Source organism: Fringilla coelebs (assembly GCF_963513975.1).
Source record: "Fringilla coelebs genome assembly, chromosome: 5".
NCBI lineage: Eukaryota > Metazoa > Chordata > Aves > Passeriformes > Fringillidae > Fringilla > Fringilla coelebs.
Window position 1 is genome coordinate 62,736,465 of NC_140033.1, and position 20,680 is coordinate 62,757,144.

At 41.3% G+C, this 20,680-nt stretch overlaps 1 protein-coding gene across 1 annotated transcript in view; it reads left to right on the forward strand.

The window, feature by feature from the left end:
• TBXAS1 (thromboxane A synthase 1) overlaps positions 1-20,680 on the forward strand; it is a gene marked incomplete at its 5' end in the record, with an annotated part of 237,949 nt that overhangs the window by 103,161 nt on the left and 114,108 nt on the right. Inside the window, one exon of the mRNA XM_084206237.1 lies at positions 8,262-8,358. Within this exon, the coding sequence (XP_084062363.1) occupies positions 8,262-8,358 (97 nt within the window). The remainder of the gene's footprint in view (positions 1-8,261; positions 8,359-20,680) is intronic.

Genomic DNA, 20,680 nt, shown 5'->3' on the forward strand with positions numbered 1-20,680 from the left:
ACATATGCTCTCCTTTTGCCTCCTGTCCCCAAAATTTTCTTGGATCCTGCACTGTGACACACACATGCTCCCCTGTTTCCTGAGTCACAGGATCCTCCTTGGCTCCAGGGATGTGTGTTCAGCCAGGTCCCCCATACTTTGCTGGAAAGCAGCCCTGCATTGCATTCCCCTCCTCCACGTGTTCTCTCAGCCATATTATTCGATGTAGCATCACAGTCGTATCCCTCATCTTCTGCAAGTGTGCTGCTCTGTCTCCATTTATCTTGTATGAAATGGCTTTAGCCCTGCCAGGGTAATGCTGCCTGTTGTTTCCCAGAAATTGCTTACCTGTCTGTCAAAGGAAGCTGCTTAGAGCTCCTAACTAGAAATCAGGATATGCATTCTGCAGATCCCTATCCCTTCCTTATGTGGGGAGGAAAAAAAAAAGGAAAACCAGTTACCCTTGCTTAGACTAAGTTACATTGTCTGCTTACCCTCCTAAGCCATCTTGTAAGTTTTTTCCTTTCATTCCACTGTAAAAATAGGTAGCACTGTTGAATATAGACAATAGGCTCATACAAGTCCATACAAATGAACACTATGTTCATAGTAGCAAGTAAAGTTTGGAGACACAGAAAGTTTGCTATCTTCCAGAGGTAGCCTTCCCTAGAAATAATAATCCACTGTTCTGGAAAAAAGAACCTAATGGTTTTTCCCTCAAGGTATGGTAAAGGAGTATTTTAGTAGCGAATTAGATGCAAAGAGCAGGAGATGAGACTGTTCTCACTGCATCTCGAGAAGCCCCAGAAAGGCCAGGCACAGAAATCTGCTGAAACCCACAGGAAACGCCTGCTGCACCGTCACATGAGGCCAGGCAGGCAGAGCGCGCTTTAGCGGGCGCAGACAAAACAAGCTCTGGTGAAAATACCACAGTCTAAACAGAAGTAACAAAACACAGACTAATGCAGCCCAACTTGATGGGAAGCACCATGGGAAAAGATTCAGAAACATTGTTCTGGCACTCTGGCTGAGGTGAAGAGCTGTGAGGACTTTCAGCGTCACCCGGTCACAGTAGCACCACGCACCCACGCAGGAGGAGTGACTGGTTTCTTATTAATATCACAGTACTTCTCATTTCCAGTAGCATCCTGCAAAAGCAGTGCCTTATTTACAGCTTTCATTTGGCATTAATGAAGTGGAATACTGATGTAGCTAATCAGCGCTGGCGGTGTGATGCGAGCACGCGGAGCGGCGGCAGCAGCGGTAATCATCTTAGCCCAGTTGGCAGGATAAAAATAACCCCTGCCAGCACTGGGAAGAGGCAGCTCCCCGGCTGTGGAGGAGCACAGCCCACCACCCCGTGGCTCTGCACTGCCCTGGAACCCAGCTTCTGCTGCTGCCCACCTGAACAGAGAAAAGAAGCAATTGCTGTCTCTTTCCATCCCTTTTGCTGCTTCCCTCCCCAACCCTTGAATGTGGGCTCGAGTTTCTGTATTTGTGCTTAGGTCTGGACTCAGATTGCCTCCAAACACCTAATGGATATAGATTGCCAAATATGCTTGTATAATTCAGAGGTGGTTTTCTTTTTTTTTCCTCTTTGAGGCACTTTGTGAGCTTAATTTAATCTCTGTCGTTTCTTATATGTGGGTAAATGTCATCTACTTCATTTCATGAATGAATTAACACAGCCTGTGTCTCCTGCACTGCTCACTTGGTCGGGGGAAGGGATTATTAAATGTGTGTGACACCCTCAAGTTGCTAAACCCTGAGGTTAGAGATGCTCAGAAACAGATTTCATTTGCACCCTGGTATAAGTTACTTGAAAGATTCTACCTGCTCTGTACATTATAATGACCTCAGTCAGCCCTCCTTCTCTTCATTGTCAACATTAGATATATTACTTTCATACCACAAGTCTCTTACTACACCTGACAAGGGAGGAACTCCTTTAAAGATAGCTGTGCTTTTAGTGGCGGGGAGAAGATAAATAATCCTGGAATTTTCTTCTTTCTTTTTGAAACTTCCTTAAGCATGTCAGAAGGCAGAGGCCTTCTGTCAAGGTGTGAGTTTGAGATAGCACAGAGGTTCTTGGTATGTAGAAGATGGCATTTTTAATCCCAGGTGTGTGGACAAAGAGGTGCATAACTGTCCAGAGCAGCGCAGGAAGCATGTGTGAGCAAGTATTTTATGTTACATGATATTTTTATTGCACCCAGGAATTAAATTATTAGTCCTATGTGTTTCTTTTAAAGCTTTCACAACATGGAAAGAAATGTAGTTCATTGAAAAAGGAAATGAAGCACAATTTATTCTTAAATAGAAATGAGTGTGGCCATGCCTCTTTGTTTCAGGAATTTACCCAATGGGTTGGATTAGTCTCTGGATAAGGGGTGGGTGTGTGTGTGTGTTGGTAGAGCTGTGCTTTGAAACTTTTCTCTGTACCTGAGACTTCTCAGTGCTACCGGGGCTTCATTTTCATGAGCAGAAATTTCATCTCTTTCTTTGGTGTTGTGGTTTTGGGGTGGTTTTTTTTGGTTTTTCTTCTCTTAAGTGTTAATGGGTGTTTTGTGGTTCTCTAATCTGGAGATACTCCACTTTAGTGAGTGCTTCATAAAAATAGGCCAGGGAAGCCCCTTGCTGACTAGTCACAGCCCAGCATGCAGAGCAAATGCCACAGGAGTTAGTTCACAACCTTCCCAAAGAAAGCTGGCATGCAATTTCCAGGTATACATAGCAGCTGAGAAGCTCTGTTCCCACAGGATGTCAACATAAAAAAAAAAAAGGTGATTGCTGGCAATTCCCATTTCCTCCATACCTGACTGACCCCCAGTCCTTCAGATGGAAAATGGAAGATGTTATTTGTTTTCCCCTTGTCACTTCAGGTTACTTAAGTTGTGGGCTCTACAAGCCTAGAATAAGATTTCTGTGTATGAATATCTCCTGTCAAATTAGGATATGGGGCTCTTGGAGACCTTTAGCTGCTAATATAACACAAATAATACTCATGGTACTTGACAAATTTGTCCCACTCCTTTCCTTTCCTCTCAGCCCAAGCTAACCCTTTCTGTGCAGATTGTGTTTGGGTTTTGCAGCTGTTCATTATGTATTGCTTAGTCCTACCACATCTGAATTGCCTTTGAGCACTGAAAGGGGACAGTACTATGACAAATCAATTTGCTGGCCTCTGAAATAATTAAGTAAGTAAGGCAGGGCTTCAAGGCCTATTTTAAACAAGCATTGTGCTATTTGTTTTTATGTTTCTCTGCCTGCAATGGAAGGTGTCTCCAAACAAAAGAGGCAGAGTGATCGAGGAACATCTTTTAAGGAAAAATTGCCTAAGGAAATCAGCCTTTTCCCACTGTATCTCTGTGTCTTTGTACACCTCTCCTTCTCCCCCCACTGCCTTTTTTTTTCTTTGTTCTTTGCTCTTCCCCCAAGAAAATAGCAATAATAAAATATTCTATTTTCATATGGCTCTACAGGTGATCTTTGTGTTCTTAACCAGACCACAGCATAGAAAACAAAGCCTTGCTTATTGCCTAACAGCATATATGTGTTTTATGATTGGGGCTGATGATAGATAGGAGGATCAAAGTCTTCTGTGAATTGACAGCAGCACTATAAACAAGGTGAAAGGGTTGCAGGTGTTTCCCACATGGATGTTATACAAAAACATATGGCCCTTTGCCATAAGGTACCGTGTGTGCTCTCCACTTCTCCTGTGCAACAAGGCAACGTTGCTGTGAGCTTGCTCGGAGGGCATGGCCATGGCTCAGGAGCTGGGAGGTGCTGTAGGCAGCAGATGACCATGCAGTGGGGCCAGGATGGTCTTGGGAGCATGGAAAAGCTGATGCTAAATCAGTCTTTCAAATTAAAAGTGGCTGATTCAGATCTGAGAACAGAAATCTGCATTCTGGGGGGATGTCCGTCAAACATTGGCAAGGAAGATTGCTGAAGTGTTTCAGGAGAGACTGAGCAGTCCAATGTGCCCCATGTCTCATTGCTCCTACTTCAGTTCAGAAGTTGAAGATGGGCTTGGGATGGGTTTGGCAGGCATCTCTTACCTCCAGGGGTTATCTTCTGTGACCCTGGCCATGGCAGGCACTGGGTGTGGGTTTGAGAGACCTAGACCTAGACCTCTGCAGAAAGCAATGGTGAGGCATGAGCAAACCTGCAGATATCATTGCTGGATTGCTGTTTGTTGATGTGGATAAAGGAAAAGCTGTGTTTAGTGAATGACTAAATCATTGTAAAGAGGACTGCAACATCCTGGGTGAACCCTGAACACACGGTAGCCATCTCTGTCTGTCATGAATTGCCTTCAGAGGGTTGCTTGTCTCCTCTTAGGAGTGGAACTGCTGCAGCTGGGCGTGGAGGGGGTTTGTAGCCTCTTCAGCTATTGAAACACTCCTGATGAAGTTTAGTTTATTTTGTTCAATACCCTGTGAAATAACCACCTCTTTGACCTGAAAGCCCTTTGGCAAATTTTACTTTTTTCACAGCTTCTGGGAATAGACCCATGCCCTCTGCTGAATGCTTGTGACAGCCCTTTTGCCATGCCATCCTGGGGAGGATGTGGCACAAGTCTGCTGGCTTGTGCACTGGCAGCCTGCTGGGACAATGGCTCCTCATCCACATTTTCATCTGCTGGAGGAAGTTCACACTGTACTTGTGCTGTTTATGTGCTGGTATCAGGTCTTTCCTGCCTCACCTTCCAATGGAGCTAAAGTGACTGGTCTAAAATGCAAAGTTCTTTCGCTGTTCTGGAGAGCTGCAGTTTAAACTGAAATATAATAGGAATTGCCTCAACAGCATAACTTAATTAACCAATGCCTCGTCTACACAGGAAAATTTGCTTCCATGTGTGGGTCATGACATTTATTTTTGCTGGTGTGGCAGTGTTACAGCTGATTTCCATGTGGACAGAGGTGCATCATCCCAAGGATGTCATGCTGCATGTGTGAGTTCTTGCTTCTCTGCAGGAGCAGGCTAGGTATTCCCAAGTATTTGCTTTACCCCCTAAAAGCCCTGGATGAAAATATTATAAAGTCTTGGGTCAAGCAGTGTAATGGTACTGTAACTAAAGGTAGGACTTCAGTGTGTGAATGAGCCCTGTGGAAAGATTAACCTAGGAAAAGTTAATAAAAAGTGCTGTCCTAAATTATTCATGAATTCATTTGCAATGTACTTGCCCAGAGGCTTTTGTTTTTCTTAAACTCTTATTTATTAAAATCTGACAAGAATATCAGGTTTTGTTCAATAATAAATCTAAGTCTACGTGGGACTAGTGATATCCTCATCCAGTAATAGAGAATCAAAAAGAAGTTACATGGCAGGGGTGAATATGTTATTTACTTGGGAAGAATAGATTATTGTTCAGGAGGATTTTATCTTTTACTTGCTATTTTGAAACAAGTGAAAAAAAGCCAAAACACCTACCTGGGAGATAGCCTCTTGTTTTGTGATTGAGGCCTTGATCCTGCAAAGGATATAAAATATATTAAAACTCAGTTAAGCATCTTTCTGGCAGCCTTTCAGGTTACAAACCTGTGTTTGCTGACTGAAATAGCTCAGGTGATCTTGTTTCACAGTTAGTTCTACTTGTCCGTTTTCCTTAACTTCAGGGAAAGACCATGGAAGTAATGCTTTTGGCTTATGGATTTTGACTTCCAAAGTATGCCCATACACAGACTCATCTTTCTGTGTCCCAGAAAAGGTTAGAAAGATTGTATGCAGAAAGTGGAATAATGGAAATAAGTCAGGAAGAGAGCTTTTGCTGTTTGAGATCCAATAATGTGTGTACTTTATAGCAGTCATTCATTAAAAAAGGCAGAATTTAGCTTAAAAATTTAAGTAGTTTATTTTTTTTTTTTCCTAGCATTTTCTTAGGTGTAGGGGATTTTTTCCCCCTTCTTTTCCTTCTCTGCCCTAATTTATAGCTGCATAAAGAAAGAAGCAGGTGCCTATAGCTAGAAAGTTAGTGAAGAGTAAATAAAAAAGAAAGAGCTTAGCTGTGGAAACAGAACTGGGAGTTCGGGTGACTGGTCTGAGTTGGAGGATGATGAATAGATTTTGTTTGCATAAGCTTGGCTTGTGAGTCACTTTCTCATAAAAACAGCTTGAGTAGGAGATGCTCCTGTCCCAAATTTTTAGTCCTGAATGCTTTCAAGCACAAAGTGCACTGTGACATAAAGACTCCTGCTGTGAGCAGAGTCCTGTTATCCCAGTGGACAGGAGTTGGAGCTTTGCAATTTCCCAGGTTTGAAATAAACTGGAACTGTGTCTCTCGTGCACACACATGCTTTGCCTGATGTATGGTGAGGTGCCCCTTGCTGCTCAGAATTAAGCTGTCTGGGAAGACATAACCAGCTTCTGATCCAGATTTGGAATCTGATGTCAGGAAGCTGGTCCCTGTGAAAAGCTGTTTGTTGCAGGATCATCAGTCACTAACCAATACATGTGACAAGGAACTCGCTAAACTTGGAGGGAGAAAAGGAAAAGCCAGGTGTGAGCATGAGAGGTCAGTATTTGTGGCTGGTCATTCTGGGGAGGTTCAGAGCAGCACATGTCTTTGCCTTGAGAGCTTGTGTTGCCTCTCTGATGCCAGAAAAACTGTACAAAATGCATGTAAAAGTTGCATGTAGGGCATTATCCTCTTCTGCTAACGTCTGTGATCAAAACCCTCTGTAATCTGAGGCATCAGCTCTTTTTTCCTGCATCTATGAGGATTCTGAATAAAAGTTTCACCATTACAGACAGCTACTTTTGCTGTGATTGAGCAAACTGGGAGGGGTGAAAAAAGTTTACCCTCATAGACCACACCACTTATATCTAATGTTCCAGCAGAGCCTGTGGGTTGCGTTTGGGAAATAAAAGTTCCCTCTGGAAACCCACGAGAGAAGAAAAGATGATGTCTTCCTTCCTGAAGGAAGGAAGGAAGGATTGTGCTCTTTGCCATTTTTTTGTTACAGGTTTGGGTGGTAGAGAGGTCAAATTGGACTGTGAATCCATGCTTTGGAATCAAGATATTTGTCTAATTTGTTTGCCCTTGGAGAAATCAGGCTGCTGCAGCTTCATTGCCATGGGAACCCCTAGTTACTATATTTAATTCAGTCCAGGGTTTGCTTGCCTATTCAGTTGTTGGAGTGTAGACAGGTGATAAACAATATATCGATACTGAGCTGTTTCATACCTAAATGATTAGGCATGGATATTGCTGTCATCTTGCAGCAGCTGTGGTATTGCTCTTGTGTTCTGCTATGAGCTGCCTGGCCCTCCTGTGCCTGCCTCCAACCTCCTCTTCCTCTCTCCTGCTGGAGAAAAGACAGTGCTGCCTGAATAGATTTTCTGGTCCTGAATAGATTTTCTGGTCCAGTGATCAACAAAGGTAGGGACTGCAAGTGACCTCTGCTTGCTGGTTGTGCTTCTTCCTCCCAGAGCAGCCAGGCATGGAGTGCCTGTGGGCCTTGGGAGAAATGGTGCTGGAGTAGGGAGCTCTGCACCCCTAGGAGTTGTAGGGTTGGGACAGGTCCCAGTGACTCTGCAGCATCCACAATGGTGTGAACACCCAGGAGGGCAGACCCTGGCTCCACAAGGTCATATTGAAACGGGGGCAGGGAGATAAAGGGTGTACAGGCAGAGACACCCCGATCCCCTGTTTTCGTCTAAGTTTTACTAATTCCCTTAGACTTCGTAAAACCTTTCCCCCCCCTTTTTCCCCCCTCTCCCTATTAGTGTAATGTAAGTTTTGTCCATGGCAATGCAGAGCCTGAGATGCACTCAGTTCCAGTGCCATTAGAAGTGGTGGAAATGTGCTTTACTACAGTCACGGTGGGGGGATTCTGGAAAGACTCATTAGAGGCAGGGCTTGGCCATGAAAAGACATTTCATAAGGCTGATGGCAGGAAATGCAATTTTGTAGGTCTTTCATGATTATTTCAGTTGGTTTCTAATGTTTTCCTCCTCTACATTTGGTTTAGTGATACTACATCACTTTGCACAGAATTCAGAGTGAGCAAAGAGTGTGTAAACCCTTTATGTTAAAACGTTGGCTGAGTATTGATTAATCAGTAAAAGATTTTAAGCTGTTTCCTTTAAATTCCAGGTCCATTCATCTTAATTTAAAGTTGGGAGGGCTGGAAAGATACTGCTTTACCCAAGGAAATACATTTTCTGTGATATTTGTTCTCTGCAAGTATATTCAAGCAAAAAGAGATATTTTAGGGAAGGAGATAGTTCTCTGTAGTCACCATCCGCTAAAATGATTCTTTACTTCTTTCTAGGTATTACATTGGTCGCCAGATGTTTGTGGTGGTCTCCTCACCAGAGATGATCAAGCAAATCTTAGTGTCAGATTTTAGTAACTTCACCAACAGAACTGTAAGTACATATAAAAGTTGGCTTTGTGGATGGAGTTGGTAGCACTGCTAATTCCAGCTCAGACCAGAAGTGGCTACAAGGCAGCGGGAAATAGAGGCAAAATTGCATCATGGTTCAGTAAGACCTTAAGCTATATACACTCAATATATACGTTCAGTCAAAAATTTTTGTTACCAGATGAACACCCTGAGGATGAAAGGGAATGTCCTTAGAAGAGACACACTGTCCTTGTGACTGAAGCACCAGATGGATGTTGAAGAGAGGGTTTCAATATCCAGTTTTGCCAGTGACTTCCTGTGAGGAAGTGGCAAAAAGTGAGGAAATCACTTACTAACTCTCTTCCTCAGTTCTCAGTCTGTAACAAGGAGATGGTATTATTTGCTTTCTCCCACACATGATCTGTTTTGTGCTTTTAGACTTCACAGGGCAGGAGCAGTCTGCCTGGGACCAGGACATGCCTCCCACAGCTATTGTGTATTAGTCATACCTGAAAATAATAAATAGCAAAGAAAGAAGTTGGAGTTAGCAAGAATTTGTACATATGCTCTTGGTTACACTTAGAAAGCTCATTTAAAGGAGGTGGTTAGAGCAAATAATGAGGGTGAATGGCCAGAGCTCCAGCAGTTGCCCAGCATTTTACAAGGAAATACTGCCACAGTGTGCTGCCTCAGTCCCATCCATTCCCTGCTTCCTTCTGGGCCCTTTGTACACTCAAACCTGCTCAAACAAACTCACACCTATTCAGGAGGGTTTTTTGTGCCCTTGGAGAACATTTTTTCCCTGATCAGCTGTCTGTCTCCTCTGTCCCTCTGATCCTCTCTGCAACCAGTCAGTTTGCAAACTGCTTGTCGCCCTTGCTTTCTTCTTTTGGTACATGAGTTTCATCTTGTGACTGCCTATATCTTATTTAATAACTGCTACCAGCTGCCCCCCATTCTGCCCATAGCTCACACTTTAAAGAAAGAATCTATTTTTAGATTTCTTAGGCTGAAGTCCTTATATGTGACTTCAAGGGGCTTTTCCCCATTTTCTCTAATTTGAAGAAATTTTCCATCCCTTCTCTTCCTCCACCCCAAGCAGGAACCCTATTTCTTCCTGTCTATAACTTTCCCTTGCTTTTCTTTTTCATATTTGGTAGCAGTAGACTGTACCCACTATACCTAGCAATAGCTGGTGATCAAATAACACTTCTCTGAAATTAGAAATCTTTCCTTTGAGGGGACACTCAGAGATTTGTTCTGCTCTTAACTTTAGTCAGCCTGGTCGTTTGGATATATCTTTCTCTGTATTGTCACACTTCTCAGTCAGTGAAATTTTTCTTCCTCTCCAGGCCTTTTGTGTTCAGAGGTTTCTCTCTCTTTCTTGTGGTTGTGTGTCCATCTGTCATGGCCTGTCTGTAACATTTCTGTTCCTCTCTAAAATTCAGGTAGGTTATGTCACTATAGGTCCTTTTTCCCTCTCTCTCCTTGTCTTTTTCTTCATTAGATTTGTTAGCTAGAGCTGTCTCTGCAGGTTCACATCTTGCCCTCATTGCTTGACTGTGCCCTGAATCATTTGTGGCTTTTCTGTACAATGTCCTGCTTTATTGATGAGGAACTGAGACATAGACAGAGTGACATCCCTGCCACTAACCTATGTCAGGTAAGAAAATTTAACTCCTAGCTCTCCCTTCAGCAAAATTAGCAGATTTCCCCCCTGTGCAGGGTTGCTGTTTCTGTCGTGCTTAATGCTCGTGAGTCTAAGTCAAATGATCTTCCTTCATTTTATATGCTCTCATCTGCTTGTTCTATGGTCTTCTCACATAGCCACACTTTCCACTTGGTTCTCCTCTCTTCCAGCCATTGCTTTTCCCTTGTTGAAGATAAGCAGCCTTCTGTTTCTGGGTCTTTCCATATAAAACCTGGGGATCTTTCCTCCTCTGGAGTTTTCACACAGGAAGCTGTTTCCTCTTTAATTTTCAGTCAGGTCTCTTGGGGAAGTGTTTGGTTATCCTGTACACGAGTAATCCTGCATGAATATAAAGAATGCTGGGTAGTATGTAAGGAAGGCCAGTGGAATTTATTCAGATGTGATTTGGGTTGTATGCAAATAATGATTGAAAGGTGAGAGTGAGAAAAGCACTTTCTAAGTAATAGAATTCTTTCTTATCACATTGCCTGAATAAATGTCATTTTAAGACTTTTAATAGGGTTGCTTCTGTTTGTATATTTTAAAATTATTCAAAGCAAGAACCTCTGCTTTGAACAAAGGTTTCTTTTTGCTAGTGGAGAAATCAAAATGCTAAAAATATCCCCCTGCTTTATTTTATGAACTCCTCCCCCAGTGAAGAGTGGTTATAGAACTGACTTTGGAGTCAGGGCTGTTCACAAAGCTAGGCAAATATATTCCAGTCCAGACATGGCACATGCTTATTATTTCAACCCAAAGCCTTTTTTATAGTTTAAGAGTATCAGACTTTTAGGCTGAGAGGATGGGAAAGCAGGTGAGACCACTGGGTTTGAACAGGTCTTAGGAAAACACACTTGTGCTTTTCTTTTCCGACTTCCCATTGTGCTCTTCCAAAATCAAGATTTGTACTTCATCCATAGTGAAATGTGAGTTACCTAACCTAGAATGCCTCAAAGAGAGATTATTTTCTCTGAAGCAGTTGCAGCAACCATATGTTAACAAATTGTCACTGAGTTTCAGGATGCTCAGAACTAATTCTAAAAGCTAAGTGTAGAAAAACTTCTATTCCCTCTTTATTTTGCTGCTTTTTCAATTAATTGTAAAATATATACATATTTGATTAAGAAACAATGAGAAAACAAACTTGTGAAGGGCTGAAAACAGTGGATTTATTTGTAGAAGCCAGTAAGATGATGATGATTCAGTGAATTCTGACAGCTCTTATTAAAGCTCTCTGCAATGTGATGTCATGCCTTTGAGTGCTCGTCAGCAGGATGACCTTAATCTGGGATTGTGCACTTGGGGACTCCCTTCTGGGAAGTCATCAGAAGGCCTTTATGGAATGAGAGTGGTTTTAATCTGCTGAGAAGATCCTTTTGGAAGCATCTTGTGTCCTGTCTCTGCATCCTGAAAGACCTAGACCATTTGTGCATTTCTCACACCTTGCAGCTGTCTGCTCACTCATTATATAGACAAAGTAGATCTTGCATGTGAACACAAGCTAAACTGCTCTTCATTTTATATTTCCCTTTGATATTATATATTTCACATCTTTGCTATGGCTGTCTTTTGAAAATTGCTACAAGAAGTCTTTTATATTCCCCCATCATCTTCTCTTGTTTCTGAATTACTGGTTAATAATTTTTGCAAAAGAAGTATTTGGTGACTGCAGATCAAATTTGCATTAAGGTTCTTCCTCTTAGAGCAAGCAACCAAGTCTAGCACACAGGCTGTTACTGCCTTGTAGGCACAGGGTATGTGTATTGTGAACTGTATAATCACAGGAAGGCAATAATGACACTCTGCTTTCCCATTTAATTTAGTCTCAATTAACATAAGCGTTAGAGCCATTCAAAACCAAAAATGTCTGCTGTAATATACCTTCATACTTGAGGCATATGAAGCCTTTTTCCCATGTTTTTAATTATAGTTGAAGAAGAAAATATGAAAATTACTTTATATACTTTCTGTCAAAAAATATGGAATTAATTTTAATTTAGGTTAACCATGGAAACCTCAGCCTGCATTTAGGCAGGGCTGTGCTGGAGTAAATGATACCTTTTTCTCACAACTGTGTTGTCTCTTGAATAGAAGATTCCTTTTAAGAGTACTAAGACCATTTTTAACTTCATTACTGTGTTGCAAGTGAGATAGGATTGTGATGTTTGTTGCATTCTTCCAGGTGGGATAATGATACATAATCTGTTTTCAGATTGTTTTTAATTCTGCATTGAAGATTTGTTTTTCAATTAGTACTTGAGAATCATTAAAGTGTACTTTTAAAAATGTAGGAGCAGAATGTTAAGATGGAACAATGTGAAGAGAAACATTACCTGGTACATAATTCAAATAATTCAGATGGCTGTAAAAATATTTCCTAGAAATGTGGATTCAGTGAGCCCTGAGGCAAAGGTAGGTACTGGCTAGCCAAGGTTTGCCAGGAGTCAGTGCTCTGCCAGGATTCATGTGTCTATCACAAGTGGAAACTAGTGTTTGATTCAGACCAAATCCTTAAATCTACCTGCCAACCAGCTGGGGGAGAGTGACATTTTTAAATTCAAAAGTCTACACCAATTCCAGTCACTGTAAGAAAACATCACCATTTTCTCATCAGAAGCTTTGCTGCTACAGTGGTAAAAATAATAATGGATTAACAGCAAACAATAATGAAGTGGTAAAAATAACAATTAAAAAAAGTACCAGGAATGAATAGAATGTGATTCAAAATCCTTGCATTGAAGGAAAAGTGAGTTGCTTGAGCTTCTTTTCTTTTTGCTTATCTCTTCTTTCTCTTCATCTTTGAGTTGGTCCCCATAAGATCTGATTATTCTTTTCACATGCATAATTTGTCTGTTACACTAAGCTGTTTCATCATCATTTTGGTAAACCTATAAAGCTTTAGGCTTACCTAGAGCATTAAACAAATAAAATTCAACTACCAAATAGGAAGGAACCTATTTTCTGCATTTTGTTCAGTTGTGGTCCAGGATGCCTGACATATTGGTGAACTGGCTGTTCTTTCTGGTCTCTTGCTAGAGGAAAGAAAACTGTATATTACTGTATCAAAAGATCTATCTAAATTTGATACAAGATGCCCTCCAGAGGTCCCTTCTGAACTCAGCCATCCTGTAATTCTGTGAATTTTGGGTCAGGACCTCAGTCAGCAGAAATCAACATATTAACTTTAGATGACTCTACACTGACTGATAATGATTAAGTGTCTCCAGAGCAGGACTGGGATGTTACAACTGGCTTCAAACAGCTCAGCTCAGGAGCTGGCTGGTGAGCATCTTTACTTGCATACCTTTTGCAAGTAAAACATCACATGCATGTCCTGTGCAAGATCTTTCTTGCTGCTTTCTGCCTTGACTTTTAGAGAACAAGCATCAGCCCCACTGGTGTGCTGACTTTCAGTAAAAGGTGGTAATTCAGTTGTCTATCCAAACCCAGTCTTATCCAGCTTATGGGCTGGGCTGTTTGTTCCATCTCTCTCACAAATACAGTTTTACAGTTTTGTTTTGAAAAATGAACCCACCAACATACTCATATGTTGTCTCATAAGGGATGAAAAGTTCTAAAGTGTTGCCAAAAGAAACATATGCATGCTGCCTTGACCCTGTACCCTTTGGTTGTTTGGTTTAGAAATGTTTCTTTTCTTCAAGTTAAACTTCCTAGGATTATTTCTGGTTGTGTCAATGCCATCGTCATCCTTTCATGTGAATTTGTTTACTTAGAAATTATTGTTGTAAAGTTCAATGAACTCAGTTTGTAAACAAATGATGAATGAACCTCGCTGGAAGCTTACCTTCACATGGGCACAGGGTTTGGAGCACCAGTGGCACAGTGTGACAGCAGGCAAGTCACTACTTGCAAAATGAGTCAAACAAATGAGAAAACATCACCTATCTATATACATATATATATATAAATGAGTTATTCATTTTTCCATGCTTTAAAATGATCATTCAGTGGGATGGCTTCGTACACAAGTGATGTTCTGGTGTGGGTGAATAGTTTGATTTAGTTTGATTGTGATATTTAGTTTTAAATACATGCTGGGGTTTGTGGTTGCAAAGAGAAGGAATGTGCTTTAAATTTGTTCACTGCTTTATTCTGTTTAGATTTTTTTATTTTCATTTTTCCACTCCTTCATCCTGTTTCATCTTGTTTTTTGTTTGGTTAATATAGGACATGGAAGGTGACTGGCATAACACCTCTGGAGCCAACATGTCCCATGATTATTTGCTACTTCTGCATGTGAGCTTGAATACATATCTGTGTGTATTTATGGATGCACAGAGATGTACATATATTGATTTGGGATCTCCGTGTGATTTGAGAAGAGGCTGAGTCTCTATTCCATTCTCTAGAGCACTGCAGACATCATTTGTGCCATTTCTCATTGTGAAAATGTCACAAAATATGCCTCTTTGTGCATGGCATGGTGGCATTTCAGTTCCTGATGCAGTAAAGCCATCGTGCCTGGTGGCAGGCTGTGCCTTGAACATCCAGTTGTTTGTGATGCAGAACTGAGATGTTCTTCCCTCCCTCCCTGGCTTTGTAGGACAAATCCAAGCATCAATCCTGCCACATGTACAATAAGCCTTGGTCTCACTGAGCTGAGAATATTTGGTGCTTCCAAAAATCATTCTGTGCCTTGGGAGGATAAGTGAAAAGGTGTCCAAGCAGTGAATTTATTAAGATTTACTTTTTTCGCCTACCAGTTTTATACAGTTTCTAGATCATAGCTGTTTGAAATCTCGTCTGGTACAGCACTGGTATAGAAAGAGAATCATGTCAGAAGGGAATGAACTTGGCTGTATGGCACTTTTCTGTTTAATAGTAATTTGACTGCATATTTGTGGGTGCTGTTGTACAGGCACATGAGCCCAGATGCCTGAATGATTTTCCTGTGCCAGGAAGATGAGCAAGGGCTCTTATCCTTGTTTTGACCTGATGGTTTAGGAGCACTGAGGGTAAACAACTCTAACATCTGCTTTCTTTCCCAAGTGTGTCTCCATGGCTGTCTTCTAGACATACTAGAATACCTTTCTAGCTTGGTCAATATATATGCAATTATTTTGCTGCCTTCTATACCTCATAAAATCACTTTTAATTCAGGATTTCCTTTTTTCTTTCCCCTTTTTGCTTTGAGAGCTTGCAGGTTAATTTTTCTGAGCAATTAAATTCAGTTTTGTTTAAATGTTTTAAAGTAGCAGTGCATATGCTTGCAGTAGGCATTTGAAAATTAAAATAATAAATATTGAGAGGGTCATTTCTTTCACACTGTGCAAGTCTTTTTATGCATGCACAACAAATTGTCCCTTATTCCCCATATGCTGAAGCTAATAGCACAAAACTAATGTTGTCAAATGATCACTGCTATTGGCTGTAAAACTAATCAGACTTTGGCCTCAGTTACCTTTAAAGAAAGGACTGATGTAGTAGTAGACTTGTGTTCTGTGAGCCACCTGATCCTCTGAAATCCCAGTGAGAAGAGGTCTGGTTTTGTGATTTGGGCTCTAGGTCAGGATTTAGGAGCTCTAAGCTCAGTTTTTGGCCTTTCGACAGAATTCCTGTGTTCACAAGGACAAAGCATTTAGGAAGTGCTTTGTCACCTTAATAAATGTAAAAGAGTATGTTGGGAATTTCCAGCTGAAGAGTATCACTGGTGAATGTGAGGGCTTCAGGACTGATGGCAATGAGTTGGGATTTGGTTTGTCTGTTAATTCAAATGGTTGTGGTGGGAGGGTTTTTTGTTTGTTCTTAAAAGAAGCTTCAGAAATGCAGATTTAAAAGTTTTAATGAAAAGCTCTTCCCCCCCCCCCGCCCCCATCCCCTTTTAAGTAAGTTTCTTCTTTGAAGTTTTAAAAAAAGCTAAAGTAGAAAAGTTAGCATTATCAGATTTAATTGAGTGGATTTGAGGATCATCATCTTCAGTTTGTAATTTTTATTTGTGATTCTAATTCAGAGCAGGAAACCAAGTGAAACCTGTGTCCTGTGAAGTGGGAGAGCTCATTTGTCTTTACCTTTGGAACACCTGGCCCCTGCTTCTGCTTTCCTATGGTCCTGGTTCTGGCCAGGACAGGGTTAAGTTTTTTGAGCAGCTGGGAGGTGGCATGGCCAGGACCCTGAGGTTATTTTATGTCACATCATTGCCAGAGGTGGGGAAAAGGGACTCTCTTCTGGGGAGAAGGGGTTCCTTCTGGTCAAGTAAATGTGGTGGAAGGAGCCATCCAGTATTGTTTATTTTCAGGATGTTTCCATGTGAATCCTTTCTTTTCTTGTACTCTCTCACTGGTATTGTTGCTGTTAATGTTCATTTTCCTCTCTCACTGCTGGTTCCAGTGAATTACTCTCTCTCAACCCGTGATCTTTACCTTTCCTGCCTCCAGTTCCCCTCTCCACCCTGCCGCAGGGAGAGGGAGAGGGGAAAGCAGAGGAGCAGGAGTGTGGCAGCATGGTTTGGGGAATCTCCCTGGGGGCACAGAATTGGGGAGTGCCACTCCTAACCCACAATTCACAATTCATAAAAAGATGGCAGCATTTGCTTACATCTATGCACGTTCTTACTTCTCATTTCATTTAGGGGGCCATGACTGTGTGTTTACACAAGTATGTTTATTCTGTCCAGAACTGGGATATTCCCTTAAATGGGAGACTTTGTCTTCTGTTTGCCTCTCATAGAAAAGAGGGTGAACACAGTCTCTTCTCAAACATTTGACTATTCAATAAAGACTTGTGAAAGTTTTGGAAGATAGAGATAACAGTAGGCTGGAGTGCCATAGAACAGCTTACAAGCAATCAATCTTTAAACACTGACTGTAGTTAAGTCTCATTAATTTGAGGATGGTCCTGTTGACTGACTTGAAGATACCCTCTAGTTGACAATGTATTTCCTTTGAGTGGTAGCTTAGGCAGTTTGCTGTTTGAGGAAGGTTTCCTGTGTTGTGTTCCTGGAGGAAGCTCTCAGCACATTCCCCAGCAGTGGGGGACAGACTGGAGCTGGGTTTGGAGAAAGCCAGACTTCCAGTGAGGATGCTATTTTAACTGGCTAACACATTGTTGTGTAGGTAGGTCATATGAATTTGTTTCCTTGAGAGTTATGAATCTCTAATTGAGTAAATGAGCACTAATATTTTTCATATTTCCAGGTAAGATTGCAAATAAAAGTGGCTGATTCCCCGTGTGAAGGGCTGGCAGTGAGGGCGGAAATGGATTGGCTACACACAGATGAAATACAAAATAAAAACTTGCCACTTTTTCTCTTTTCCAGGTGTGGGTTGTCTGTTTTCAAATGCTATGGGCCATAAACCTGGGCAATATAAAAGCAATGCAGTTGACTGTAAGGAGGCTAGAAGATTTAAAAACAAGTTTCCTCTTTCCTTGCCCCCCCCCCATGGAGAAATGATGAGTCAGCGTGTTGAGACCACAGCTGATGCTGAGACGCACAGTCCTCTTATTTTTCACAGGAGTTATTATGAAATGAGTTATTTTTCAGCATGGGTCTAAGTATTTGAATCTATCCCTGAGTCTTTCTCTGGTTTATTAATGGGCTGCAGTGCTGCCATCACCATGGTATCCTGCTACCTCTTCCCCTGTGAAGACTGCAAAACCACATGATGAAATTTACATTTTTAATTCTCCACTCTCCGTGCCTGTACACATAAAAATGCTTTGCAAAGCCATGGGAGGACACAAACACAAGGACAATCCAGCATCAAGAAACAGCTTGGGCTGCTGTGTTGTTTTGTTAATTTTGAACCCTCTCCCTTTCTGCTGTTATACTGCAGCCATCAGTGGTTCAATACCTGCTCCTAGGTAGACACCACAACACCAGATGGATTAGGTACTTTACAGCACTAATGATAGTGGCTGATTATGTGTGCAAATCTCCCTTTCACTGCTTGTTCAAGGCAGTCAAGAAATACTGAATACAGCTGTATATAATTACACTTCTTTTGAAGCTAAATCAGCCTGTGAAATTTCTGTTCCTGGAAAATGGTCAAAATTAGTCAATAAAAAACCCAACAAAACAAACAAACAACAAAACCCCAAATCCTTTGCATGTGCTTTGTTAGTGGTATACTGTGACATTCTGTTTCCTAAATGCAAGGCTTCCCTGCCAAAATATTGAGATTTGAAGGGGGGGGTGGGAAATACTGCATAATGAAACTATGAAAAGGTGATTTTGCTGCAGGTGCATGAAGATGCTGATTTGACAATATGCAGTGCATATGCACTTGTTTGTGCCATCAGGAGTTTGTGTAGGACTAAGTATGTGTGTGTCTTAATATGTTGCAGATATTTTTACCCACTCCCTGTTCCTTTCACATATTTCAGTTACTGTGAGGTCAGCTGTTGAAATTATCTGTTTTGGCTTGTTTATCCTCACCTCTGTTTTCTTCTTTATTCAATCATTTTGCAAGATTTCCTTTTCTAAACAACTTAAGAGGACAAGATCAGGGTATTATTAGGCTTTGCTTTCCCTTCCCCCAGTTTTTTCCTCCTGTTGAAACTTGCCAATCACTTTTGAAGCCTACATTGGGCTTTTCTGCAGCACAGGAGATATCATTAAGGCTTTAAACCCACTAATGAGGGAAATGTGCGCTGCTTGAAGGCTCCTGCAATATTAACTACATCCAATTATGTTAGGTAAATGTATGAGTATAGTCAAAACAGGATGAAAGCATATCTTTCTATTCAGGCCAAAAGCAGTCTTCTGAGCCAATCTTTCATCAAACCTACATTGGCTATTTATTTACTGGGTTTGCAGCACTTTTTTTTTTAAATACTGAATAATAACATTGAAGGGAAACAACACTTATAGGCAGAAAAGGACTGTCTATTCCTAGGGCTCTGTTCCTTGTTTAAAGAACATGTTTTACTGTTGGATAAAAGATGTGAAATCTTAAGTCTGATTAATGTTTTTTCTTGTTTAAATACAGTATTGCTTCCTTATCTAATCCTTCCCTTAGCTGACTGTGTTATGAGTAGGTGGAGTGCCAATGCAGTTTCTGCTGGTCTTTGCTGGTCCTGACCTTTGATTTCTGTTGATTTGTTGGTTTTTTTTTAAAGGGAAATTCATCTTATCCTACTTCTTTGGACTTTCCCTGTGAGAATGTTTTTTGGGAAACTTAGTCTAATATCACAGGTTTTTACCAGTCCTTCATGTCTGACTTCTGAAACTGTTACTTGACAGTAGCAGATTGGTTGTTTGGTTTACAATTTTCTTCATTTTCCCTATTTTTGACATATAGCTGTGTGTCATGTCCTTTGATTCTTGCCTTTCCCAGTCTGCTTTTGTTTAGAAGAGTAATTAGTTTGTCACTTGGTACAGAATTGACATAGGCTCAGATCACAGCATCCAAGCTGGCCTTTTACACGCTCGAGCAGTCAGAGTCCAGACCAGTACTTTGTTTTCATGCCTTTAACCACATTGGAGGTAACTCAGCTGCTCATGTACAAAAAGTCCTTTTGAAGCATCTGATGATAGAGGAACCCTCTTAAGTCCATAGAAGTGACGTTTCACAGCAGGAGAGGTGATTTACATGAACGTACCTGGGAGTCTGGTAGTTCAGCGCTGGAGTAGATGTGGTATGGCATATGTGATATTTGAATGGTTGTCACGTACCATGCCTAAGATCTGTTTAGCCTGGCTGAGTGTCCTCTTTCAAAGGTGGCCAGCAGCAGAATTCAAAACAGAACAGCAGGACAGACAGTGACAGTAATCTTCCTTCTGGCTTATCTGCCAGGGCTCCAGGACCCAGTGCTCTGTGGCTTCCAGTGCCAGAGACTGCATCTAAGCATCATTTCTCCCACTCACTCCATTGGCCACAAATCTGTTCCCAGCCCACCCCATCCTATTTTGAACCCTTTCTATTAATGCTTATGCCAGGAGGCGGGGGTTTTTGGGGTTTTTTTTATGGATAAGCTTTTTGTTTTGACTGCGATAGTTCTGTCTGGGGGCTCTTGTGTGTGCACAAGTCCATTCCTCTTCAGTGAGAGTTAATGTGATACATGTGAGCAATTATTATGCTAATCCTTGCAAGATTTTGCTCTTCATTTAAAGTATTTTAAAAGTAGCATTATATCTTCAAACTAGTGGGAATAGTTCTCTCTTTAGACATTCATTCAGATATCTTAATCCATTTGCCTGCCTTTATGTTTATATTTGAACTTAAAAGCATGAAAGGTCCTTTTTTATTTTTTCTTTTTTTGATATAATGATAATGTTCTTACCTAGCACGGTGATAACAACCTTTTGTTGAGATGTCTTAACTGGACTCACCATTTCCACAGCAACATGAATCACATGAGCATTCCTCCTCTGGTCCGGCTCAGAAGATAATTCATCTTCGTTTATGTGTCAGTGTGGGCTTTTTCAAAGCCATGCCAGCTGACTTAGCACTGAAGCAGACGAGTGCTCCCAAGGGCTCTCCACCAGCTCCATTTCAATGGTGGTTATCTCCAATAGAGGGGGAGTGGTGAACAGCTGATGGGGTCGTAGCGTCTTATATTGATGCAGCTGGTTTGCCGTGGTCCTCTGGCCACAGCCAGGAAAGTTCTCTTCTACCTCGCAATTAGCTCTGTGCTAAGTGAAAATTTCTGCACCCTGTTTTTTTTTGCTTGTGACCTACACCATGTAAGTTTC